Source organism: Eleutherodactylus coqui, chromosome 4, assembly GCF_035609145.1.
Source record: "Eleutherodactylus coqui strain aEleCoq1 chromosome 4, aEleCoq1.hap1, whole genome shotgun sequence".
NCBI lineage: Eukaryota > Metazoa > Chordata > Amphibia > Anura > Eleutherodactylidae > Eleutherodactylus > Eleutherodactylus coqui.
Window position 1 is genome coordinate 88,834,142 of NC_089840.1, and position 27,595 is coordinate 88,861,736.

The 27,595-nt window shown below is 46.0% G+C and overlaps 1 protein-coding gene across 1 annotated transcript; it reads right to left on the minus strand.

The window, feature by feature from the left end:
- Nucleotides 1–23,076, minus strand: EIF1AX (eukaryotic translation initiation factor 1A X-linked). Its single transcript, XM_066599853.1, has 7 exons — nucleotides 22,871–23,076; nucleotides 14,732–14,815; nucleotides 12,054–12,157; nucleotides 8,249–8,299; nucleotides 6,529–6,610; nucleotides 6,357–6,448; nucleotides 1–1,269 (listed from the first exon to the last, which is right to left on the minus strand). Exons 1-7 carry the CDS (start codon nucleotides 22,884–22,886, stop codon nucleotides 1,264–1,266), a joined length of 435 nt encoding a protein of 144 aa, XP_066455950.1. The 5' UTR covers nucleotides 22,887–23,076; the 3' UTR covers nucleotides 1–1,263.
- Nucleotides 23,077–27,595: the final 4,519 nt, after the last annotated feature.

Here is a 27,595-nt window from a genome sequence, read left to right on the forward strand (position 1 = left end):
TGTACTCACAAATCTTTATTTTGAATGTTTTTATTCCCCATTCATAAGTTGCATGGCATCTTTCCATAGTATTTGGGTAAGTCGAGAGAGATTAGGAAACATAGGCCTTTACGTCTCACATATCAATCTGTACACAATTCATATGCTATACAATATAATGCAGTCCAACAGAAGCTTGCACACCAGACAGGCCAAGCAAAGAACGAGACACCCTATAGTATCACGTTCTTACCAGCATGTATGTGAGCCCAATGACAATGACTACAAATGGTGAGCCCATAAGAATATATATGTGTATGTTCTACTGCTAAATACAATCATTATCATGTAACTGGATAGTTCAGAAGACCAACCACATCCTGGAAACAGTCCAAGACCCAGTCGTTTCATTCTTCTCTTCCCATTTTTATCACCGACGCCTTAAAGGATATCAATAGTGAAGTGTGAAGTAGGGTAATGCTCAAGTGGGCAGACGATCACAAGGATCATCCTGTCACTACAAACAGATTCAACGATGATGTAGGCTTTCCTTTGGGTGTGCAAGTCATCTAAAGCATGGTAAAAGCACTTTCTGTATAGTAAAAAATATTTATATAGCTCTTAAAAACACAACAGAAACATATGGTGAGGCATTTATTTGTCGACAAAAAAAATACAAGTCTGGTATTTATTTAAAAAAAAAAAAAAGTAGATGCAAAAAGGATAGTCAGTAGGTAGGCCTCGTCTTGTACTTCAGCGATGCAGTTACTGTACATTGGCATTATTCATTATGCACAACAGTTTAAAACAATTGCAAAGAGCAGCACTGAAGCTGATGAAGAGGGAGGTGTATAAAACTCATGGTCAAAGCATGAGAAACGTCGTCAACATCTGGATTGTTGCCCGTCACACCACAGCCGAAATAAAGGGAGGCGTTCAGTGGAGAGACTGAACATCTCACCTAAACTAACTTTAAAAAGTGGGCATTTTAGTCAATCTAATAACCATGATAAGTTACATGGAAAAAAAACAAAACACAACTTAAAAATGATAAAGCAAAAGGCTGTCACCATCTTTATAGGCAAAGGATCTCTGTTCAGGTGTTCCAGAACATCCAGCACTGTCGACCTCTACTGAAAGAATATAAATACTTTAAAACTGAAAATAAATTTTATTGGAGCCAAAAGGGAAGAGTATCAGCTCAACGGGAGGACTTCACTCAAATCAAAAACATCAAAACTAGAAGAATCCGCAGCAAGTGGAATGGAAAAGATGTCCCCCGGATCAGATCTGCAAAAGCAAGCACAAGAGATGACATCAATCATTCCATTTTAGAACACAGGAAGCAGCATACCAAATTATCGTAATCCCATCATGTTACAGCATAGCAAGAGATGATCTGCTAGAAAACACCCTGGGACTCCCCCCGGCAATGGACTACAACGTAGCGCTGTTCAAAGTGCCCCCCCCCCCAATCACCCCTCCTCCCTACTTTGTCTCCAAGCAACCAGAGAGGTATCTCCCTACAAATCCACAATGCATTTACAATTGAATTGCATATGCATTGGAGATCGCTAGTTTCCATAAAGATCCTTGGAGCATGCTGCGATTTCTTTTCCACGTGTGGCATCCGCAGATCAAATCTGCAGGTGTTAATTCAAGTGCGGATGCCCCATGCTTCCCTTTGGGCAGCTAGAACTGTGGATCATTCACATGGGTGTCCCACAATTCAAATCTGCCTGTGGACATTGGGCTTAAATCATATTTGTGTGTTAAACATTAAGGCCGCCTGCACACGGGCGGAAATCCCACGGCGGGATTTCCGCCACTGAAAGTTTGCATAGGAGTGCATTACAATACGCACTCCTATGCAGACAGCCGCGGTTTGGCCGCGCGAAATCTCGCGCGGCAAACAAACCGCGGCATGTCCTATTTTTGTGCGGGGCCTGCACTCGCCGACCGCCGGCTCCGGTCTGCGCATGCGCCGGCTGCGCGGCAGCCGGCACATGAAAAAGCTGGGGCCGCCAGGCGCGGGTGAGTACGCGCTCGTCTCTGCAGGCTCTCGGGTCGGGTCCCGCGGCGAGAATTCTCACTGCCGGATCCGACCCGCTCGTCTGCAGGCGGCCTAAGAGTTTTGGGTGGTCTTTTTTAAATTTTCAGTCACAATCTGTATTTAAAAAAAATAAATAAACACTGAGCCTAATGATAGCCTGATCCTTCCCGATATCCATAGAGAAAACTTTGCAGCAGTCATCTCACTAATGTCCTATTTAGACAGTACGAGAGTAATCTAAACGAATGCACGAGTGCTGACCGTCGAGGTAGTTAGCGCTCGTGCAGAGCATTTAGACAGGCATAGATCACCGCTGGATCGCGAGCTTCTTGCTCAGCGATTTACCTTCTGTGTGAAGCGCGAAGCGTTTACATGCAAGAACCCATCGATCCAGCGATCTTTATGCTGACTTAAAGTCAGCAACATAAGAAGTGAATGAATAGTAAACTATTTTATTAAATTTACGAGATTATTGCTCCATTTAGTTCGTTTGAATACATTTTATGGTATAGTCGTGTAAATGGCTCTTAACATCACAGGTGGGATTACACTGAGGAAACACCTATATGTAGGCAACACAGAATCTACCATTCACAAAAGGTATAAAGCTGTGACCATCTCCTCCCCCGCCCTGCAAAGTGCACAGGTCACAGATCTTGGATCGGCCATAAAGCATATTTTCTAAATGCTCACAATGCAGTTAAACGTAGCTCAGGCAATATGTCCGCCCCCATAGTCCAGCAGATTAAGAAAAAAACAAAAAACTAAAAATCAGAAAATAAAGACAGATGAGAAAAATGTAATATGCCTCTCCATCTCAATAATAAAGTCTCAGCTTCTCCTTGATCTCATCACATCCCCCCCCCCCCCCCCCCAAATCACACTACATTTTACCATTTTCATAACACACTTGACATAAGCTTAACCCTTCATGACTAAGGGTAGCTGATGCTCCTGTGTTCAGGTCACATTCTGCAAATATGGTATTCCCTCGGTCAAAAGAAAATCACTGCTTCATTTTTCCCAATAGTTATATTAAGGCTTGCTTTTTATGTGAAGAGTTGCATTTTTCAATAGTACCATTTAACGTATTTAAAAATAAAAAGAACTACAAGTAGAAGGAAACCAATCTGGCTTGACAAAAGTGTAGGGGAGGCAGTAAGGGGGAAAAAAAGAAAGTGTTTAAATTTTTAAAACAAGAAGGCAGTGAAGAAGTGCTAAAATCACACAGGGAAAAAAAAAAGTATGTAAGGATAAGATCAAAACTGTCAAGGAGGAGGCAGAAAGACTGATTGCCAAAGAGAGCAAAAATAACCCTAAACTATTTTTCAATTATATAAACAGTAAAATGACTTACACTGGACCTTTTATAAATAATGTAGAAGAAATCATAGAAGGTGATGAGGAGAAGGCAAATCTATCTAGTAGTTTTTCTCTCAAGTGTATTCCCGAATGAAATACAAAATGTCCCACAAGATGCAGGATGCAGGGGTGATAAAACATCACCTGTCTAATGCAGTAAGGGGTGCAGAGCAAAAACAAAACAAAAAAAAAAAAAACACACACACACACACACACACACACACGACAACTCACCAGACCCAAGTAGAATACACCCAAGGGTTCTAAATGCTGTGATAGGAAGGCTGCCATTTCTTATATTTAGGGACTCCATTGAGACCGGGGGTCATACTACTGGATTGGCGTATTGCCAATATGGCTCCAATATACAAAAAGGAGTTTAAAAAGCCTGGTAACTGCAGGCCGGTAAGTTTTACTTCAGTAATTGGAAAAATATTCAAGGGGTTTCTGAGAGACGCTATCCTGGAATACCTCAAGGAAAACAACGGTATAACCCCTCATCAGCATGGGTTCATGCGGGAAGGAGGGTGTTGATCATGTCAGACCAATTTGAACAGCTTCTACAGTGAAGTTCTAGGCTGGACCTGCAAGAGTCTGTTGATCTCATATCTGGATTTTTGTAAAGCATTTGACACCGTGCCGCATAATAGGCCGATATATAAAATGAGGCAGCTTGGACTGGGCGAAAACGGGTGTATCTGGGTAAAGAACTGGCTTGGAGATAGAAAGCAGAGGGTGGTAATAAATGGTTCATACTCTCATAGGGCCACCGATGCTAGTGGGGCCATTTATCAATGACCTAATAGAGGGACTACACAGTAAAATATCAATATTTGTAGACGATACAAAATTATACAAGGTAATTAATACAACTGAGGACAATATAAGTCTGCAAATGGACCTAGATAATTTGGGGGCTTGGGTAGAAAAATGGCAATTCAAGTTCAATGCAAATTCTTAAAAGTTAAGAATTTTTATATAACTTTTTTTTTTTTGTAAAGCCCCATAGAGGACTTACACTTTAGATAGTTTGCACATTCATACAGCATTATGCAATATTATGGTATTGCATTATACTGCATTAACTAGGCTTCCTGCAGGACAATTTCACATGGGCGCAAGATTTTTTCAAGCGCTGCCAGCTCCGCAGCTGCTCTTCTCTGCATATCCAGGGCACTTGTCTACAGTCTTCACTCAGCGCTTGCTAATCAGGGGTTTCAAAAACCCTGCCTTCAGGAAGCACTAGCTCTGATTAGTTCTCAAATGCCACCGCTCAACCAATCACTGCAGCGCTCAATGAACCAATCACAGCCACTGCATTGAACGGCTGTGATTGGTTCATAGAGCGCCGCAGTGATTGGCTGAGCCGCGGCACTCGAGAAACTTTTAGACCCAGCGCTTCCTGGAAGGTGTGTTTTTTTTTAACCCGTGACGAGGAAGCGCTGGGGGAAAACTTCAAGCAAGTATGCCTGTGAAGAAAAGTGCGTCAGAATGGACAGCGTCTGTTAGGTAATGTATTGTGTTTATTTTTTTATGCAACCTGGTCTTATTTTCAGCGTGGGGTTTATATTTCCTCCCCCATCCCTGAAAATCCCAGCAAAAGAGTGCTACAAAGTCGCGCGACACAAAATCATAATGACGCAGCCTTATCACACAGATGCGATAATCGCTGTCGCCCATGTGAAAGAGGCCTAATAGACATGTCATATTGAGCAAACAGTCATGGCAGCAGCCATGGGAGCTTACAGAGGGCCTCAGGCTGGCATGACACCTAGACAGCACCCTACAATCTCATCACAGCGGGGCCATTAGTGACATTTAGATACCAAACAATTCGGACATTTTAGTTTTGCTGTCAGAATGGACAGCGACATTAAAGGGTCAACAGTCGCTATCAGCGTCATCTCAGACAGTGGCTGCTGTAGGCGAGAGTCGGTTATGATATACTGTAGACGTCCATGTACTTCATAACTGCATTGGACATATGTAGTTAGGATGTAGATAGCTATATCGCTAAGGTATGGATTATAGTGGTTTTCCAGGATCAAAAATATTAGTGACCATTTTGACAATAGGTCACCAGCAGCAGACTGCGAGTGCAGGGTCCCCCAATCAGCTAATGACAAGCTGCTGCGAACAGCTGGAACTGTCAAAACGCAATCTGTAGTTCAGTAACCCGGTTTGGCATTACAATTCTCTTCCACCGAACCGAAAGAGATGCTATACCAAACTGGGCCACTGCGCCATTTGCCATTGAGAACTTATCCTGAGAATAGGACACTAGTAATATGGATGATGGAAAACCCCTTTAAGAAAACTCATCCCTCTCCAATAAGAAAAGGTCACAGAGCAATACAAAGCAGATGATAGAGATAAAACGTAAATATCTTGCTTCCTTCTACTCACCATATTGCCCTCCTGTCACAGAGCTGACCTCCATCTGCTACTGGGTAGTGCTTCATGAGCAGTCTAAGTGCATAACTGCTGTGGCCAATCACTGGCCGCAATGGTCACACACTTAAGACCACACATGGCCGCACTACCTGAAGGTGGGCGGAAGTTGGAGCAGCGGGGAACAGAAGAGCCCATGACATCAGTAAAGTTACACTGCTCAGAGTTTGTGGTTTTCAAGTTGCCCATGATTTTAAGGATTTCTCTCCCCACTCGACAACCCCTTTAAGCGTTAATCTAGTCATATCTTGCTATGACATGCCATCATTTTCTATGTGTTGGGCCACTTCATAGACTGGAAATAACACAATCCTTCACGTGTTATATCAAGTATATATCCCACATGGCAATTCAAAAGAGCCAAAAAAAAAAAAATAATCTAGTTTCCAGTGTTCAAAAACTTTAAGCGGTCAGTCGCCCAGCAGAGATCATAGCATGGCAATTTTATACTTCTCCCTAATCAGTTATTCACCACACTTAAAGTTCTATTAGAACATAAAAAGCCACTTACATCATCAATATCTTCATCATCATCTCCAATGTCATCAAATTGGATTTCATCATCATCACCAGGGCCAAATGTGTCCGTTTCATTAATTTTAGCTAAAAAAGGAAGCAAATCTGTTAGAACCGCATTCCAGTGACCAAACATTACATGAGACAAGTATTCCAGCTCTCATTACCATGCTCTGGGAGTTCACCATACGCCTTCAGACTTCTGGCTTCATCTGCATTATACTTTAGGATGACATCTGCTTTGTTGTCCTAGAGAAACATGGGCCTATTAATACGCACTAGTGAAATACAAATACATAGACTATACACATTACACAGATGAGGAACCTGCAAGTTACATCATCTAAGCACAATGGCCAATAGCACTACATAGTTGGGTTCTGATGATCTTACATCATTAAAAAGAAACTAATTTACAGGGGCAGTAATCTAACAGTAATATTAAAGCCCTTCACAGTTTAGACTGATTTCTATAATAAAATTATTTATATTATACTAAAAAACATATACCACTTTAGGGCACACCGGACATAGAACAAAAAACAAAACCAACAACGGGTAGCATGCTATATGGGTTGGTGGCCAATTTAGATGTTATACTATTGGCGACCAACTCACATACTTCAAGCAAAGTCACTGTGGGGCCGTGCACAAATGCCCCCAGTGGCCAAATAGTATAAAGAGCTCTCCCTAAATTAATAGGCTCGGTATGGATGTTAGGAGCCTGTTATGTACCAGGAAAATTAGTCCAGGTGACAGTGGGAAAAACCCAAAGCCACCTCGATAGTGTGGTACTATAAGTAGCGGGAGCGTGTAGGACCTCGTAGGTAAAGATGTACAAGGGTCCTATTTGTTATTAGACTAGATGCGAGTTCAGGTTTGGTTCCCCCTATAGGATTGATTCTCCTATTTACATTAGATGCGCCTCCCCCCCCCCCCCCCCGCCTCTTCTAGTCACTGCAGGGTCGCTAAAGTCACCCGCAGGGTGACTAGAACGGTTGCTCCATTCGTTTCAATGCGGCTCTGCTGTTTCCAGCAGTCCCACGGAAAACAAATCGAACGGTGCCGTGGATGAGCAACCACAGCTCCATTCAATCTCCTCTTCACTGTGGGGAATGCAATGAGTTCGGACACCCTGTTCTCAGGATCATTGGGAGTCTTAGACCCCCAGTGATTTCCATTGCTATGGAAAGCGCCGGCCCCTGTCAACGAGCAGAGCAAGCTGCGAATTGCCCCAATTCTCTGCGGTCAGCCCATCTATCAGTTCTTTTCCTGTGGGAAGAAGCTCCCCCCCCCCCCCCCCCCCCTATGGGTTGTGGTGAGTGCTGCTGAGTGCTATTTTTTCACTATCTATCAGATAGGGCTGACCGGTGGAGATTCGGCAGCGGCTTCTGCTCCCGGGCAACGGCTCCCGTGGCGGAGGTCTGCCGCGGGACTTCGCATCACCCGTGGACAGCCGGCCTTAATGGTGACTAGCGTTTTTGATACAATCCTTTTAAGAGGATCGGTCACTGGCAGCGGGGCTATTGCATTTGGGCCACTGCTGTATTTAACCGAGACAAGGGGTCTACATTGCAGCAAATCAGATTTTAAAATCTGTGATAGTAATTACGGAAAGTAAGCCTCATGTAAAATAACAGTGGCCCTCACATGAAGTACTGCAGTCTAGGCATCAGTGGGGCCCCCTGACACACAACTACCGGCTGTAATGCGGACTGAAGCAGGTTCATGCAAATACATAAAATAACTCTGCAGAACTTATTTCAGTATTGTGTAAAAATGCATTTTGGTGCATTTACTATTTTTCACTACTAAGTCAGGCATTCAGCTAGATGAGTTCTCTCCCGTTTTTTTCCTTAAAAAAAAAAAAAGGCAAGATATACGTACTTGATAGTCTCGTAGGCCAACCAATATAATGTCTGACGTGTTTATCCACACCTGATGGGAGAAAAAAGAAATGCTCTCAATAAGTAGAAACAAGCTCCACTTCATTACCTTAATGCTAAGCGCTATAAACATTCAGTCTTTTGGTGTTAACCTCATTTGTACCCCTCACCCACATCCATAAAAATCAACAGAACAGTTTAGGATTGTTTTAGGGAACAAATCTCTCAAAAATTAATAATCTTTATTTGTATAGCGCCAGCTTATTCCGCAGCGCTTACAAAGCAAGGGAGAACACAGACAATTCAGTTTCATGTGGTATACAATCTGTTTGAAGTCAACGGAGTGGGGGTGATACAGGAGGAACAAGGGTGGGTGAGGCACAGGGGAACACAGGCAGTACGAGAATTACATGTGGAAATCAGTTATTAGAAGGCAAATGGGGTTGGTAAGGAGGTACAGGGGTATAGGTAGTGTATGATAGGCAGGGTGGAAGGTACGGGGCACCATAGGGTGGGGCAGGGGACTAGGTCAGGAGATTTGGTATGCCTCCCTGAAGAGGTGCGTTTTTAAGCCAAGTCTGAAATTTCGTGAACCAGGAATTGTCCGGATGCATTGGGGTAGAGCGTTCCAGAGGACGGTGCTGCTCTGGGGAAGTCCTGGAGGTGAGCATGTGAGGTTCGTAATACAGGGGTGTTTAGCCTGAGTGTGTTAGTGGATCGGAGAGAGTATGCTGGGTGGTGTACGGACAGGAAAGAGGCGATGTACGGTGGCGTGGAGCCATGCAGAGCTTTGTGGATGAGGAGTTTAAATTTAGTTCTGCAGTGGATGGGCAACCAATGCAGCCACCGGCATAGTGCAGAGGCGTCTGAGTAACGGCTGGATAGAAAGAAGAGCCTAGCTGCCGTATTTAGTATGGATTAGAGAGGAGCAAGTCTGGTGCAGGGAAGGCCAATGAGTAGCGAGTTGCAGTAGTCAAGTTGAGAGTTAATGAAGGCTACAATGAGTGTCTTTAGAGTGTCCATAGTGAGGAACAGCCTGATTTTAGCAATATTTTTGAGGTGCAGGTGGCATGTTCAGGCCAGAGATTAGCTATGGGGGTAAAGGAGAGGTCAGAGTCCAGTGTGACCCCAAGCTAGCGGGTGTGTTGTCTGGAGGTTATGGTGGTGCCAGACACTGGAATGGAGATGTTAAGGGGAGGTCGGTTGGAAGGCGGAAAGATAAGAAGGTCTGTTTTAGAGAGGTTAAGTTTGAGAAAAAGGGATGACATAGTATTTGAAACATTGCTTCAAAAGATCACCGACTGTCTGTCCGCTGTCCCCGAGATCTCACGAGAGTTGAGTGTCAGAGTAGAGATGGTATTGGAGGACGAATTTGCGGATAGTTTGTCCAATTATGGCTGTGTAGATAGAGAAGAGAAGGGGGCTGAAGACAGAGCCCTGGAGGACCCCAACAGCAAAAGTAGAGAGGAGAGAGAGCCAGCAAAGGAGACTCTGAAAGAGCAGTCAGAGAGGTAGGAGGAGAACCAGGAGAGAACAGTGTCCTTTAGGCGAATAGAGCAGAGCTTAGTGAGAAGGAGGTCATGGTCAACAGTGTCAAATACAGCTAAGAGGTCAAGGAGGATTAGTAGGGAGTATTCACCCCTCGACTTCGCCATCATCAGGTCATTTGATACTTGTGAGGGCAGTTTCGGTCAGGTGTAGGGGTCGGAAACCAGACTAGAGGGGGGCGAGGAGAGAGTTGTCAGAGAGAAAGCATGTGAGGTGGGAATAGACCAGGCATTCCAGTAATTAGGAGATGAAGGGGAAATTGAAGATGGGTCAGTAGTTGGTAGCATCGGTTGGGTCAAAAGTCGGTTTCTTTAGCAGAGAGGATATGATGGAGTGTTTGAATGAGATGGGGAAAATGTCAGAGGTCAGGGAGAGGTTGAAGATGGTGGTGAGGTGGGTGATGACAGCCGGGGAGAGGGTCGCTAGTGCAGGTGGTGGGACAAGCAGCGGAGAGCAGCCTGGAGACTTCTTCCTCTGTCGTTGGCTCTAACATAGAAAGTGAGTGGGTGCTGGATGCAGTGCTAAGGAGACCAGGATCGGGGCTAGCCATGCAGCTTTAGGAGATTTCTTTTCGGATGTTGATTTTTTCTTTGAAATAGGCGGGTAGCTCTCCAGCACTGAGATTTGTCACGGGGGCCTGTTCTTTTGGCCTAAGGAGAGAGTGGAAGGTGTCAAAGAGTCATTTGTGGTTTTAGGATAGAGAGAAGACGGGGGAGGTGAAATAAACTTGTTTGGCATGGTGGAGGGCAAGGTTATAAGTTTTAAGCATGAATTTGAAGTGGAGGAAGTCTGCAGGCAGCTTTAATTTTCTTCACAGCCGGTCGGTGCACCTAGAGCACCGCCAGATGAAGCGCGTTTGGGATGTGAGGAGGTTCCTAGAGGTGTGACAGATAGGAGCATAACATTTTTGAATAGAAGCTGGTGGTGCAGGTCAGGTCACAGCATGGATATCCTAGGTCAGCCAGCGTGGCTCCATTCAGACTCAGAGGGGGGCCTCCACATGTAAGAGAAGTGGAGGGTATCTCAAAGGCTGGGAAATATCCATAAACAATTACAACGGTTTGACAGATAGGGATCTAGTTTTAGACGAGCTACAGAGTAAGAGGGAACCATGTAAGGTCATGTCATTGACACAGCAGCCATCTTGAATGTTGTCATCTTTGGGCCAACATCAGTTTTTCAAATGGGTAAGCAGATGCTGAGATTCTCTAACAGGTTGATGTCCCACAACGGTGTGCTTCATGTTAAAAGAACTTTATTTGTTCTTGTGCTAAAACCAGAAAGTTGATCATAAGGTCTACAAAGTGTGCTCAATATTCTTTTACCCATGTTCCAGCTTCAGGGCTCCTTCACTTGACTGTATTGTAGCATCATATTCCACACGCAGAGTACCAATCTGCCATAGGCTCCCATGCCGCCACCCACACGAGCAATAAAGATCGCAGCATGATCTTGGCACATATTATGTATGCATACATGCCAAGATAGTGCATGGCAATGGGCGGTCTGCAGCCTGTACACAATGTGAATTATTACGTACTTGCTGCATGCTTCGTAACTGTCACATTCTGGCAGCATACAGCAAGTTAAACTCATGTGCAGCCAAACTAAGGCTAGCCTTTTCTCTCATTCCTGATGTGCCTTCACCAAAACATCTGGTTGAATGGCAACACAAGCATCAATAATTCTATCTTTAAGATGAACGAGGTTCTGTATCCACAGAGTAAATAAGGGCTTTTTAAAAACACCACAGGGGTTAAATCAGACCAGGAGATTGGATCCTTAAAAACATTCCACTGTCAGAGAAACTGCAGGCCTCATGCACATTAAGGTATTGTGGCTCCATACCACCAAAAATCTGTAAATACAACCACACAGACATGGGGTTGTACCTCAGATTTCATATGAAGGTGCATGATCGCTTTGGCTATCAGGTTTTAAAGGTCTTGAGATGCATTACAGAGTCAGTCTCCCCAGCGTTTGCATGGAGCACCATAATAAGTCTTCTAGTTCTACATGTGAGGTAAAGCCCGTAAGACACCATTGTGTTTTGGCCACATTTTCTGCATCCGAAATACAGGCATGTGCTCCAGCCTGACCCAAACTCTGAGTCTTGCTGGAATCTACAATGCTTGCAGTTCGGGTCAGGCCAGGGCACACATCCGTATTACAGATGCAAAAGCATGGCCAAAATACAACGGTGTCACCGGCCTTATTAAAAAATTTTTTTTTTTTTCATTCTGTAAAGTAAACCTTACCTTTTTTCGTAGCTTTCCTCTAATGTGACATAACCTCTTAACACCATCAAAGCACATAGCTTCCAGTCGGCCGTTCCCCAGCATCTTTATCACCTGCGCATACTCTGCGGGGAAACCAACATTACTAATTACACATTTTACGTAATAGCAGTGATCAAGATTTTAGATGTATACAGAACTGACACAAGGGGGGGGGGGGGGGAGAGTAAGGCCGCCTGCAGACGAGCGGAAATCCCGCCGCGGGATTTCCCGCGGGATTTCCGCCGCTGAAAGTCTGCATAGGAGTGCATTACAATACGCACTCCTATGCAGACGGCCGCGGTTTGGCCGCGCGAAATCTCGCGCGGCAAACAAACCGCGGCATGTTCTAATTTTGTGCGGAGCACGCACTCACCTGGCCGCCGGCTCCGGTCTGCGCATGCGCCGGCTGCGCGGCAGCCGGCACATCAAAGAGCCGGGGCCGCCAGGCGCGGGTGAGTACGCGCTCGCCCCTGCAGGCTCTGGGGTCGGATCGCGCGGCGAGATTTCTCGCTGCCGGATCCGACCCGCTCGTCTGCAGGCGGCCTAACTGGTGGACTGTGCACGATAGTAACCAGGCCTGCCGGCAAGGTTGAAATAAGCCTGGACAAACCGGACCCTGGTTATATTAGCCTAAAAGAACCATTTCTCCCAACAAGAATACTGAAAGTAGATCAGAAGAATCAATTCTCCCTCATTTCTGCAGACATAACATTTAGCAATATGTTTCTACAGTTCTATAGTACAGCTTCATGTTATCTACAGACACCTTTACAATACAATTTTGTAAATGAAATGTTTGTTCCATACAAACGAATGAGATTATTTTTGAAAAATCACATTCTAATGAATGGAACACTCAAAATGTCTGTAGAGTTAACCCCTTAAGTACACAGCCTAGTTTGGCAAGGACTCCATGCTTCTGCAGCCCTCTCGGAGAGCGCCATAAGGTAGCCTTGTGTGGCAAGGTTAAGAATTCCTTTCCCGCGTGGTTCAGGTAGCCGGCTCAAGGTTGACCCAGTCTCCCATCGTTGCAAGGTCGGTAAAATGAGTACCCGGCTTGGTGGTGGCGGGGAAATAAAAAAGGTACTTTAAAGTGATGCAGAATAAGTTGGCGCTATACAAATAAGATTTATGTTTTTTAGTGACTGTCACACTGATAGGTCTGCTGTGTATCTGTGCAGTACTTTTGCAGAAAGTTGAATTTAATTAGTAGCAGCCAGACATGAGCTGCAGGTTAGCCACCCCGCCCCCCAGACAATTATTCTCTCTCCACCTACAGTAGTAGGCAGAGAGCTGTCAATCATTGGCTGGAGGGCAGAATGGGTGTAGCTAGTCTGCAGCTCATGAATATCTAGGACTACTTTAAAAGGCGTTTCATCATTACAACAAAACCCCGTCCACTCAAAAAGGACTAGGGCTACTCCCCTTTCATGTAGCCCTGGGGCACAGCTGAGACAGCCAAACGGAAGTCAGGTGACCGCAGCAGCGTTACTTTACATACTCCATGGTGGTCAAGATGTGAGTGCTGATGCCAACAATGTGTATGGTCATGCTACGGCCTCTGTGGATTTTTACTAATTTGTTACTTGATATTTTTTGGCCTCTGCAGAAGATTTAATTCTGTGAACTTTAGATTGCTCGGATAATACCCTGCTGTAAGTCTCTACTGCAGTGTATTATCGTTATTCCTTTACACTGAAAGCCACAGCAGACGAAGACGCCACTGCTAGGCCTTGGGCAGCCATGGCAACCCATCAGCTTATCGCTCCCTCAACTGTTACCTTAAGACATGCAGTGAGCAACATTAATTGTGGCATGCAAGGGGTTAATGGGAGGGAATCCGTGTTCTCTTGGATCCCCACTGCTGTAGCGGAGCGCCGGCTGCCGGTCATAGACAGGTCCTGCTGCAGATGATATGAGCTCAGCTCCGGTGCCAGCCCCAACAACATGCCGTAAATGTATAGCATTCTGCTGGAACCCCTTCCCAACCAAGACCTACAATATAAGCTTAGGGTCATATCCACAGCAAGTATTGCATAAGGATTGTGCTGCGGATGCACCACAAATTGCACCCTACACTGAAGGGGTAAGCAGCCACAGTTAAAACCAGTCTTTTTTTCAGCATCAGATTGAGCATGCTGCAGATTACAGATCCACATCATGCCCATTTTTTCCATAAAGAATGTTTCCACTGCAAAACCCATCCATGTGTACTGTAATGGTATGTTCACACGGCGGAATGCAGCGCCGAAAACCTCCCTTCTAAAATCTGCGTCTTTCTGACAGTTTTTGGTGCAGGCCTGCGCCCGGAATTCACCCAGTCAATAGGCAAAATCTGCATGTGGAATTCCAACGCGGAAAATAGTGTCTCCACATCAAGGAGTGACAGACCCCAAGGGCATGCTCACAAAGCGGATTCCGACACAGAATTTTCTGTCCTAAAGCAGCGGCTATTCTACCGCGGTTCCGCATGTGAATTTAGACCCGTCAGTGGGCATACTCTGCCTGCAGAATTTATGCCACATTCCTATAGAAAGAAGAAGTGGTGTCACTTCTTCATATGGATCCAAGCAAGAACGCATTGCAGATGTAGCTCATTGACAGAACGCAACATACAAGTATATGCAGACAAACAACATTTTTGCAGAATGTCTTACCTTGCCCGTCCTCTTTGAACACAAGCTCTCGCTTTTCAGACTCGTTTTCATTCTTACCACGTCTTCTGTTTTTACCTCCCTTACCTAAAAGGGGAGGGGAAGAATTTTATGAATTTCAGCAAAGAACATGGACAAAATTGGCATGCAGACAAGTTAGGCCTGATGCACACAGCTATATTTCAGGATGATTACCCAGTGTTTAACTGCAAGGAGATGACGCGGTATAAGCAGACATAACATACATCCCCAAATCGGTGTAAGAGCCTAAGGCTGCCTTCACACGGTCAAGAAAATCATGTAAGATTTATGCATTGCGAGGCGCATGAATATGAACCCCATGCTTTTGAATGAGGTCACACACGTGAGCTATGTTTTCCTGTTCTATCTAGGAGCATGCTCTGGCATCACATCACCAGTTGTTCTCAGTGGGGCGGCGGCAGCATCGCACCACGTGCTAGGTGCATGCAATGCGAGATCTCCCATTGAAAACAATAGGAGAATTGCGCGATCCTCGGCACGGCTGTCAGTGAAGTGACGCAATGCTGTTTTGGCATGGAAAAGGCCTTGCATCCTCAGGGATTTCACATGGCGGCGAGTGCGATAAGGGGGCAGGATTCACAGCCCGATATCGCACTCACCTGTGTGATGTTAGCCTTAGACCACATGCACAGGGTGGGGCAGATTCTGCATGTGGATTCCTACAGCGGATTCTGGCCCTGGCAGCAGCGGCATCCACACATACCTGGTTTCTCTTCATCTGTACTGCGGATGGTCCACACGGCTCGCTGTCAGACATGCACAGTACAGATCTTTCTAACCTCCTGCTTTTCCCATGCCAATGGAATCCGTGCAAAAAAAAAAAAGAGCATGCTGCGATTTTTCATCCGCAAGCAGAAACCGCAATTGGTTTCTGCTCGTGTGCATGAAGAACCCCTTTTCCATAGCATGCTATTGCTTGTATTTGCTGTGGAATCCGCAGGTGGACGCCTGCTCCGGATTCCGCAGTGCTAATCCATTCGTGTGCAGGCAGTCTTAGGCCGCTATCAGAGCCCTTTAAAAGGCCGGAGGAGCCACACAGGTTACAGCCGGGAGTCTCCATGCAGCGACTGAAACGTTCAGGTGCCGGCTGCAGTCAGTGTCGCTCCTCCTGCGTTTTACAGGGCAGCAACACTGTTGTATAACAGCAGCCTCAGGGTGGCCATACAATTCAGATAGCTGAATGAGCTTTCCGCTGACATCTGTCAACAACACTGCCTGGCAATCGCACACACATGTATGATCGACTCAGCCGAACACACGTGTTGTGTGTAAGGGGAGAAAGCCACTGCAGACATCTCTTGAAAATGATTGGGCAGCTGAAATCCAACTGGCCAATCCTCATCTCCCTCCTTGTCTGCCATGGGGAATGGGTTGGCACGGTATCGCATCCATTAGATGATTGGCAGGTTTGGATGATATACACTAAAGGCCCTTTTACACGGCACGATAGTCGTTCAGATTCCTGCGACCCAGCAAGAATCTGAGATTCTTGTTCCGTGTAAACGCACGCAGCGACTGAACGGCGGACAAGAATTCATTTGCACCGTGTTCGTTGTTCAGTTTCTGCTTGCGGTAGAGTGAACGACGGATCGGTCGTGTAAACAGCCATTTGCTCAATTATGAACGACTGCCTGCTTACTGTGAACGGAGATGGGAATGATCCCCGGCCCGCTGCAACTTTCTTGACTAGTAAATAATAGCTGGGATGACCTGTCAGGCATCTGCGCCACAGATCGTCCTGTGGAAATGATACATAGTAACATAGTATGTAAGGCTGAATGAAGACAATGTCCATCTAGTCCAGCCTGTCTATCCTCCTGTGTTGATCCAGAGGAAGGCAAAAAACCCCAAGGCCAGAAGCCAATTAGCCCTTTTGGGGAAAAAATTCCTTCCCGACTCCCTAATGGCAATCAGACTGTTCCCTGGATCAACCCCTAATAGTTCCTACCTGCCTATATACCAGGATTGACACTTAACCTAATATTTATATCCTGTAATATCCTTCTTCTCCAGAAAGACATCAAGTCCCCTTTTAAACTCCTCTATGGATTTTTCCATCACCACTTCCTCCGGTAGAGAGTTCCACAGTCTCACTGCTCTTACAGTAAAGAATCCCCTTCTATGTTGGTGATGAAACCTACTTTCCTCCAATGGTAGCGGGTGTCCTCTTGTTACCGTCGTGGTCCTTGGTGTAAACAGATCGCGGGAGAGATCCATGTGTTGTCCCCTCATGTACTTATACATGGTTATTTGGTCGCCTCTTAACCTTCTTTTTTCAAGAGTAAATAGTCCCAGTTTGGATAGCCGCTCTGGGTATTCCAGTCCCGTCATTCCATGTATTAGTTTAGTTGCCCTTCTTTGAACCCCCTCAAGCACTGTAACATCTTTCCTGAGCACCGGTGACCAGAACTGTGCGCAGTATTCCATGTGGGACCTGACAAGTGCCTTATATAATGGAAGGATAATGTTCTCGTCCTTCGCCCCTATACCTCTTTTAATGCATCCCAAAACTTTATTTGCCTTTGCAGCAGCTGACTGGCATTGGTTACTCCAGTTTAGTCTATTATCCACTAATACCCCCAGATCCTTTTCCATATCACTTTTCCCCAGCAGTACCCCATTAAGTGAATATTGGTGACATCCGTTTCTCCTGCCCATGTGCATAGTCTTACACTTTTCAACATTGAACTTCATTTGCCATTTTTCTCCCCAAGCCCCCAGCTTATCTAGGTCTGTTTGTAGCCGTACATTGTCCTCCGTTTCATTAATTATATTGTATAATTTTGTGTCATCTGCAAATATTGATATTTTGCTGTGCAGCCCCTCTATCAGGTCGTTGATAAATATGTTGAACAGAGTGGGGCCTAATACCGAACCCTGTGGCACCCCACTAGCGACTGTGGTCCAATCAGAGTACGCACCATTACCACCCTCTGCTTTCTATCATTGAGCCAATTTTTTACCCACTTACACACGTTTTCACCCAATCCGAGCTGTCTCATTTTGTATATTAGCCTATTATGTGACACGGTGTCAAAGGCTTTAGAGAAGTCCAGATATACAAGATCAATAGATTCTCCCTGGTCCAGCTTAGAGCTTACTTCATTGTAGAAACTGATCAGATTTGTCTGACATGAGCGACCCTTCATGAATCCATGCTGGTGAGGAGTTATTCCCTTATTCTCCTTGAGGTACTCATCAATGGCGTCTCTCAGAATCCCCTCGATGATTTTTCCCGTTACTGAAGTGAGACTTACTGGCCTGTAGTTTCCAGGCTCAGTTTTGCTCCCTTTTTTGTAAATTGGAACCATGTTGGCAATGCGCCAATCCAATGGTACTACACCGGTCTTTTAAACAAATATTTTATTAATTTTCACAGTGGAAATAAAGTACATTATAGACAAGCATAGAGATTCCGATACATACAGATGTGCATATCTGTCCACAGACTACACCGGTCTTGATAGTGTCTAGAAATATTAGGTATAGCGGCCTAGCTATCTCGTCACTTAGTTCCTTTAGTATCCTTGGGTGTAATCCATCTGGGCCCGGCGATTTATCAATTTTAGTTTTCTTTAGACGCTTCCGCACTTCCTCCTGCGTTAGGTATGAGATATTTTGTGAGGGGTTCGTTTTATTCCCCTGCATCTCGTGTGGCATTTCCTTTTCTTTTGTGAATACACTTGAGAAAAAACTGTTTAGTAGATTTGCTTTCCCTTCGTCATCATCAATGATTTCTCCTGCATTGTTTTTTAAAGGGCCAGCGCTCTCCCTGCAAATCCTTTTGCTGTTGATGTAGTCGAAAAATAGCTTCGGGTTGTTTTTGCTCTCTTTGGCGATCCGTCTTTCTGCTTCCTCCTTGGCAGTTTTGATCATATCTGTGCATATTTTGTTTTTTTCCCTGTATGATTTTAGCGCTTCTTCGCTGCCTTGTTGCTTTAGTAGTTTGAACGCTTTCTTTTTTTCATTTATTGCCCCTCTTACCGTCTTGTCGAGCCACATTGGTTTCCTTTTACTTGAGTTTCTTTTATTTTTAAAGGGAATGAACTGCTCACATGAGGCGATTAGGATCCTTTTGAACTTTTCCCATTTATCCTCTGTACTGATATTTTTGAGGATATTGTCCCAATTATTGTTACCGATAGTAGTTCTAAGCTCATCAAATTTTGCCTTACTAAAGTTTAGTTTCTTTGTCACTCCCTGATAAAGCTTCCTATTGATTGATAGCTGGAAGTTGATCATATTGTGGTCACTATTCCCCAAGTGCCCCTCAACCTGTACCCCCTTTATTCGGTCCGGTTTGTTAGTTAGCACTAAAGAACAACGTTCTGCTATCTATGTATCCACACTAAATTACGATTCTCCTTCTAGAAATCCCATCATTATTCTAAAGGTCATTTATTACATGTCATAAATAAACGTCCCCAAGTGGTGCCGTATTACCATGTCAGGGTCTGCTCAGCTCAGCCCACAACTTGTGGAGGCAGATCTACAGAAGTCCAGTGCGCCAGCCAAGGTGACCCCCGTTCCAGCCACAACGGACAGATGGCACCGCTGAGCAGCACCACACTGACAATCGTTTTAATGGAATTGCTTGTTTTCCCGATCTGTAGCCAACCGTCCACTATATATCACCCACAGCATCCGCATCGTCGCCCGTATTCAGGAGCGCCGCATGACTGCTGCTGAACGCTCCCTCGTGCAATTAGATTCCCACATCTAGTAACAGGTAATGTCTGTGTGCTGCAAAGAGGGGGAAATAGTCATCTCATCCAAAACACAGAAATAAAACTAGGATTTCCTTCACAAAGTCTTTTTTCTGGCTTTTGCGTGTTCCCAAGCATTACTTGGCAACACATTCTCCCCCGTCACACCTAGTTTGTAGCTCATCTCCTAATCCCCTACATATCCAGTGTGAAAACTTACTCCTTCCCCATCCCAGTGTGACAGCAGCCTAACAGGAATGAGGTGGCCCCTAAGAGACATGATAGGAAGCAGCACTGTAGTGAGGCAGAGGGGTCCATGGTGGCCCCTTGTTAGCCAATGTCACAAGTGCGCCATCACTAGTTTATAAGGACTCATTCAGATAAACATTTGTGCAGCACAGTGCGCTCACAAAATTTGCGCAAGCAATTTACAGTGAATAGAACTCGATGATTTCAATGTTAGTTCACATCGCCAGATTTTGTGCGTGCATTTTGATAGTGGGAAAAAAAAAAAAAGAAAGCATCATGCTTCATTTCTGTGCGTATTGCATGCAAACATTGTACGGGTACTGTTGTACCTTGTCTCCACCGGAAGTAGGGGTATAGATATGGGTTGTCCGGGGACAGCAGTAGGGAAGGGCCAGGCTGACAGCTGTACACACCCCTCTGGCATGTACACTTCCTAGGGGCTGTTTCACATGGCGTCTGAGGTATGAGCTCCTGCTGACCCTGTAACGCCGCCCCCCACCCGGCAGTCTCCAACTTTTGAAGCTGCTGCTCTCGACTGTGCTCAGTAGCTCTCCGTCTAATAAACGGAGGTCTCTCATGGCGTCCTCCTAGCACAACGCAGCCGGCTCGCGCCTCTCACATTGTACAATGTCCTATTCCCTCTGTCCTTCCCTTCCTCAGTCCAAGCTAAAGCCGCGCCCCCCTCACGTTGTTCTCTTCCTCAGTCCCTGCTGAAGCTGGCCCCCCTTCCCTCCTCCTCACATGCTTCCATGGCGTTCGCAGTCGTTGGCGCTGCCACTAACAAGGATGTTACTGTCCCTGTTCTCCCTGCTGCCGCTGCACAGGGGGAACGCTGTCTATTATGCAGCAGCATCTGTGGCACCGGCTTCAGGGCTGGCCCCGCTTCCAGTGCTATGTCTCTGTGTGGGTCCCGGGAGGATAAGGCTGCAGGTCCAACTATAAAGGGCACATCTGTGCCAGCCAATCAAATGCTGGGGGTGTGTCCTACAACTCAGGAATGCCAAAGCTTGTCTCTACCCATTATTGTGGTGGAGACGAGATACAACAGTACACATTGAAATGGGAGCAGGCTTGTTTTCTTGCACATGTAAATATGCATGACATGCACATCTAAAAAAAACATAACAGACGCACAGGGGTGCGTAAAAACAAAACCCATTGCGCAAATGTCAGGTGAAGCCAACCTAAAGCTGACTGAAAAAACACTTTGTGCACTCCAATGTTAGTCCAAACAGTGCAAAAATATAGCACTGTGGGGCTACTAGAAAAATGTTACGGCAACTAAAAAGAGATAGATAGCTCTTGAGAGGTTAACCACCAATGACTGAACCCTACTGTCATCCTGGCTCCTCATGACCGCTGTAGCGCAATATTAGCGTCGCCCGCAGTCTTCCTTTAGGTTCATTTATCTGTCAGGCATACACTTCCGTATGATTTATCATGGGGGGGGAGGGAGTCTGGCTCCTGCAGGGTGATCCCGCCTCCCCAACATCTGCCCTTTGGGTAGGGTCTGGGGATCCCCATATACATGTAGACGGTCGGCTGACCCCATACGTTTACCTAATGTGTACAGGTTTCCTAAAGGGGTTGTCCCACCAAATAAATTGAGCCCCATAAGCATTTTGTATTTATACTTCTTTAAAAAGTTTGTATCCCCAGATATTCCAGGAGTGACGTTAGAATAGCGCCCCCTGCTGTCTAATCTGTGTCCACCTCAGTAAAAGCTCCAAGAAGGTCACACCTACTCAGTAATCATGCTGTCTCCCCCACTTATCAACAATGCTTTAATGCATTTGCCGACGTCCATGTATTCCTATGGGTGGCTTGACTCACGCATCTTACGCACGGATTCCCCAAATCAAATTGGCCCGTGGACATGAGGCCTAAAGGGATCAACACTCAGCTCTCGCCCGTAAGCCTACTGGCTGACCAGCGGTACATCTGCCCGAGCACAGCCGGCCTATGGGGACCATCATCGTTACACCAGATTACCCCCAGAAGTGGATTCTCTGCCCGTGCAGAAGATGAGCGCCAGTCGGTGCCCACGTACATTTGGGCGAGAACCCAGCCCATGTACAAGGACCCGTCCACAGCACAAAATCTGCAACAAAGTCACAGCAAGATGGTCTTGTGTTAGGTGCGGCCCGCCGCAGACTCACCCTAGTCACAGCAATGTGCGAAAGCCATAGTGAATGTAAAGGGGCATCCTGGGCTGATCACAGACCCTCTGGGGAGATCCTCAGCAGTGGCCGGACGATCAGCTGGGGGATCCCGAGCGGACGACCCTCATCCAGCAACTACTGAGGACCTACCCAGAGAGCCCAGAACACCCCTTTAAGTCCACATTTATATATCTATGGAGTTAAGCCGGCGCTCCCACTTCCTGCGCTGATGACATACGGCCCGCCGCGCTGGACACCACCGGTCAGCACAGGAGGCCGAAGCGCTGACTTCTGGCCGGTCTCACACGAGCGAATTCTGCAATCGCTGTCCGCGCATAGGCTATGTGGACGATACAGCGGCATTGAAAGACATGGACACCGATTTGTCACACTTGCGGGTAGAATTGTGTATTAAATGCGCAAAAAAAATAGAGATCAGCGGCAGTGTGGCGCCACTATTACACTGCCTGCGCTTGGTACTTACCGCCCTGTCCGGTCCGTAAGGGGCAGGAAGACGGCGCCATCACTGATCTCTATGGCGCTTCGTGCGCCGACTACATCTGGCCTGCCACACGGGGGTCCTGAACAGCGGACCCCCGCCCACTAACTACCAGCAACTTAAAGGAAAGTCTGGAATCCCCTTTAATTGGCGCAGATTATCTCCCCACCGTGCAGATATCTCACAGAAATCTATCCGATCTGAATACCACCTCCTGTAGACGGCGCCATCACTAGCCGACTGCAGCACCGCACGTATAACCAGGTGATGTACTAACACAACCACTGGCAGCCAGGCGCTGACCCGGATGAGACCATCTCTAGGTACCTGCTGCTGCTCCCTGTTATCAGCCAAGCTGAGCAAGCCGGTGGAGCTGTGTGATAGGAGCACAGCCACGTACTGTCAGCCGTGAGGAGACAGCTACTACTACAGCACACAATGGCTGAGCCCGCAGGCCTGTGCACTGCCGCCCACCGGGCCTCACCTTTATTCTTCGGCATGGTGTAGTGGCGTACAGATGGCTTCTGCTCACTTTAGGCCTGGACCGTGGGTGGTAACGGACAACAGACGAGTTCCGGTGCCCCGCCGACGACGTACTCAGCTCTGGCTGCACACGGCTCTCTGCTCGGTCTCCCGCGTGCGTCAGGAACCGGCGTGCACTGCCGTAAGACAGCGTCCTCACGTCGGAAGCTAGGATGACGAGCAGCAGCCTGACGTCACTAGCCTCGCGCCGCTGGCAGCCAATGGCATGAGCGGTCTGTGTTTTTTTTTTCTTTTCCAAAATAGCTTTATTTGTAAGATTTGTCATTCTTCAAAATCATTAGAAATGGAAGAAACCTGGAGGTGTGAATGTTTTCTGAGGTGTTTTTTGAGCATTTTTGTAAACATGCAGACGGAAGCCAGGGCTACATGGTGATTTTTGGATGGCTAGACCTGTGACCTTACATTGCCATTGAACTTAATGGGACTCATGGAGTGTGAGGTGGCAGTGAGCTTGGGTTAGTAAATGCCGCCAATACCAGAAGGCACACTCCTGATTTAAAGCGTACCTAACTTTTCAGACTTTTGCTTGTGTCTAATCAATCTGTAATATACTTACATTAATTCTTTTTGCTGTACCGCATTAAATGAATGCTGAAGTGCAGCCCCTCTGCAATCCACTGCTAGTCGTCAGGCATTTAGCTTCTGTAGCAACTAGCACAATTAGGCCTCTTTAACACGCGTGTTGCGATTTTTGGCCGCCTGCATCGTGGCTGAAAATTGCATAAATGGGAGAAAGCCGTGACCAAGTCGCAGCTAAATCATCCTTTTCTCGCCCATTTACACATATATACGCCACAACCGGAATTTTGTCAGCCAGAGAGGGACCTTAGCGCAGTATAGTATTGGGCTGCTGTACAGAGAAGCTCATGAGTTTCTGAGCTCAGGGTCCATTTGGGGACACTCTACCCCTGTGCGAGGGTCTTGAGAGGTCCATTGCAGAGCAAGCCATGGTCCACTGCTGAATGCTTGATGATGGGTGAGAGAGCCAAGAACCTGACAGGTGTGGTCGGCCCCTTGGTTGACATCCTGGATGGTTATGATGTCATAGACTATCACACTATATGTTAGGGCACTAGACCTGTAGGATTGACAGGATTAAGTCTATGTTATGTAGCGGCCAGACGGCCAGGGACTTGTATGTATTCCTGTACATCGTGATGAGTAGCAACACTGTGAAGATTGTGTTACTATTGCTGTTGATCTACCACAATAAAGGACGGATTTACTAAGTTTGTACTAAACTTCTGGCCTGGACATGGTTTAATTGTGTGCAACCACGTAGGGGGTGGAGGAAAGATGGCGATCCGATGAGCTAACAACCTCCAAGTTGTCACCTGCTAGGTGCAGTTAGCATTATGTTGTAGGCATTATATCAGTCTTACAGACCGGTAAGTCTTACTTCTATTATGGGTAAAATGTTTAAGGGGTTTCTAAGAGATTCCATCCTGGAGTGCGAAGGAAAAAAACTGTATAACTCCATATCAGCATGGGTTTATGAGAGATCGCTCCTGCCAAACCACCTGATCAGCTTCTACAAGGAGGTAAGTTCTAGACTGGATCGGGGAGAGTCATTGGATCTTATGTTTTGAAAATTTTTCCAAAGTGTTTAACACTGTGCCGCATAAAAGGTTGGTATATAAAATGAGAATGCTTGGTCTGGGTGAGAATGTGTGTAAGTGGGCAAGTAACTGGTCAGTGATGGAAAGCAGAGGGTGGTTAGAAATGGTAAATACTCTGATCGGGTCGCCGTTACTAGTGGGGTACCACAGGGGGCAGTACTGGGCCCTATTCTGTTTAATATATTTACTAATGACCTGTAGAAGGATTGTGTAGTAAAAGATCAATATTTGCAGATGATACAAAACTATGTAAATAAATTTACACTAGAGAGGACGCAAGGAGGTTGCAAAAGGATCTGGATAAGTTGGATGTTTGGGCAGAAAAGTTGTAAATGAGATTTAACACCGATAAATGTAAGGTTCTGCACATGGGCAGAGGAAATACATGTCACCATTACACATTACATGGGGAACCACTGGGTAACACTGACAGGGAAAAGGGCTTGGGGATTTTAGTTAACTGTAAGCTTAACTGGAGGAACCAGTGTCAGGCAGCTGCTGCCAAGGCAAATAGGATCAATAGGGATGCATCAAAAGAGGTCTAGGCACATGATGAGAACATTGTTCTTCCTCTTTACAAGTCACTGGTCAGACGACACATGAAATATTGTATACAGTTTTGGGCATCAGTACTCAAGAAGGATATATCAGGGCTTGAGCAGGTAAAAAGGTTTGAGAGGTTATCAAAATGGGTTTTTTAGTTTAGAAAAAAAGATGACTCAAGGGTGACCTTATAACTATGTATAAATATAATATGGGAAAATGCAGAGATCTCTCCCATCATGTATTAAACCCAGGACTGTAACAAGGGGCTGCTCTAATAACTATGAATAAATATATCATGGGACAATACAGAGATCTCTCCCATCATCTATTTATACTCAGGACTGTGACTGTAACAAGGGCGCCCTCTACGTCTAGAGGAAAGAAGGTTTTTACATCAACATAGAAGGGAGTTCTTTACTGTAAGAGCAGTGAGACTATGGGAATCTCTGCCTGAGGATGTGGTGAAGGCAAATTCAATAAAAGAGTACAACAGGGCTCGGACGCCTTTCTTGAGTCATACAATATTATAGGTTATAATCATTAATAACTTCAAAAGGGTCGGTGATTCAGGGATTATTATGATTGCCAGATTGGAGTCAGAAAGGAAGTTTTCGCCTTAAATGGGGAAAATTGGCCTCTACTTCAATTTTTTTTTGCATTCCTCTGAATCAACATTGTGTGTGGGGGTGGGGGTGGGAATAGGCTGAACCGGATGGACAGATGTCTTTTTTCAGCCTTACATATTATGGTACTAGTTTTCTGTAAGCAGCAGAATCCTTATTGGACTGATCTTTGTTAGCTGTTTTGCTAGGTGCTGTGTGTTTGCAGGGTTACAGCAGAGTCAAAAGCAAGATGACTTGTAAGGTGGTGTAGGAGCTTGTGGCTCCTTCACCGAAGACACAGGCGCTCCGTGAGCTGGGATGAAGCTCGACCCTCTCAGTGACATGGTCTAGAGCAGTGTTTCTCAACTCCAGTCCTCAGGGACCCCCAATAGATCATGATATCCTATAGTATGAACACTTGTGGCAATGTTTGAGGCACTGACGATATAATTACATCATCCATGCAACACTGAGGAAATCCTGAAAACATGACCTGTTGGGGGTCTCTAAGCACTGGAGTTAAGAAACACTGGTCTAAAGCATCATCAACACAAAAGATGATCCTGGCAGCAAGCTCTGCCTCCTTTATTTTACAGGTCAGTGACAAGGATAGCATGTCATCAAGCTCGCGACTAATGGGAGTAGGCGCCATTTTGACAAAATGACCAAGCAGTGAGACCAACAAAATGTGCCAAGCAGGGAGACCTAAGAGAGAAGCTAGATGACCACAATGGCCAGGAGGAGCAGGATCCAACAACGTGAAGGGCAGAGTAAGGTTGAGTTGACTGTCAAGGCCAAGAGGGGGAAAGTGTCTGAGAAAGGTCCAAGTAAGATTGGTCACTATGGCTGTGGTGACTGCAAGTATGGCTAACCACTGATGACTTGGCAGCCCAGCAGTTGTAGATAATGTGCGGCCAAATGAGCAGAGCATCAGTGACTTGGTCAAGTAAGACAGAGTTTTGGCAGGTGAGATGTGTCTGGAGAAAGAGAGTGGGCAGCAGGTCATAGTGGTGGTGGGCCACAGTGCAAAACTGCTGCAGAGATCCGTCACTGTAATATACAGGCATTGTGATTTACACTTTGCAGAACATTGAGGATTGAGGCAGTGAGCAAGATTCAAGGTCTGACCCAGAGAGTGAATGCTTGGGGGATGTGCACTGTGAAAGGCTGTGGACCAAACCATCCTGGGTAAAGGCCAGTGAGTAAAGGTCACTGCCATTGCCACATTATTGGGGAGGTTTCCCTGGGGACTGTATCGTTGTGGCACTAGGACTATGTGTTTAATAAGAGACTGTATCATAGCTGGTCGCTATTAGCGAAAATATTAGCTAATTGGTATGTGTTCAGGTATCCAAATTAATAGTTAAATGCTCAAGCATCTAGGAAGCTTACAAATCACACACACATAGGCTGCATTCAGACGAACGTATATCGACTCGGTTTTCACGCCAAGCCGATATACGTTGTCCTCGTGTGCAGGGGGATGGAAGAGCCAGGAACAGGAACTGAGCTCCCGCCCCCTCTCTGCCCCTCTGCACTATTTGCAATGGGGAGAGGCAGGCCGGGGGCGGGGCTAAGTTCCGAGAATTAGCCCCGGCCCGCCTCTCCCCATTGAAAATAGCGCAGAGGGGCGGAGAGGAGGCAGTGAGGGGGCGGGAGCTCAGTTCCTGTTCCTGCCTCTGCCATCCTCCCCCCCTGCACACGAGGACAACGTATATCGGCTCGGCGTGAAAACCGAGCCGATATACGTTCGTGGGAATGCACCCATAGGATGTGATTGGAAGTCATCTGTTTATTCAATTAATAAGCAGAAGTATATATACAAAGACATTTGAAACAAGGCTAGAACACGCCTCACTTGTAATAATTATAATTCCGCAGCAGAATCCACAGCTGAGG

Bases quoted from the DNA above. Each gene is read 5' to 3' on its own strand.
- EIF1AX (XM_066599853.1), bottom strand. The intron at 12,158-14,731 runs GTAAGACATTCT...GTTTCCCCGCAG, and splicing joins GTTCAAAGAGGACGGGCAAG to AGTATGCGCAGGTGATAAAG. The intron at 6,611-8,248 runs GTACGTATATCT...ATGTTTCTCTAG, and splicing joins TTGGCCTACGAGACTATCAA to GACAACAAAGCAGATGTCAT.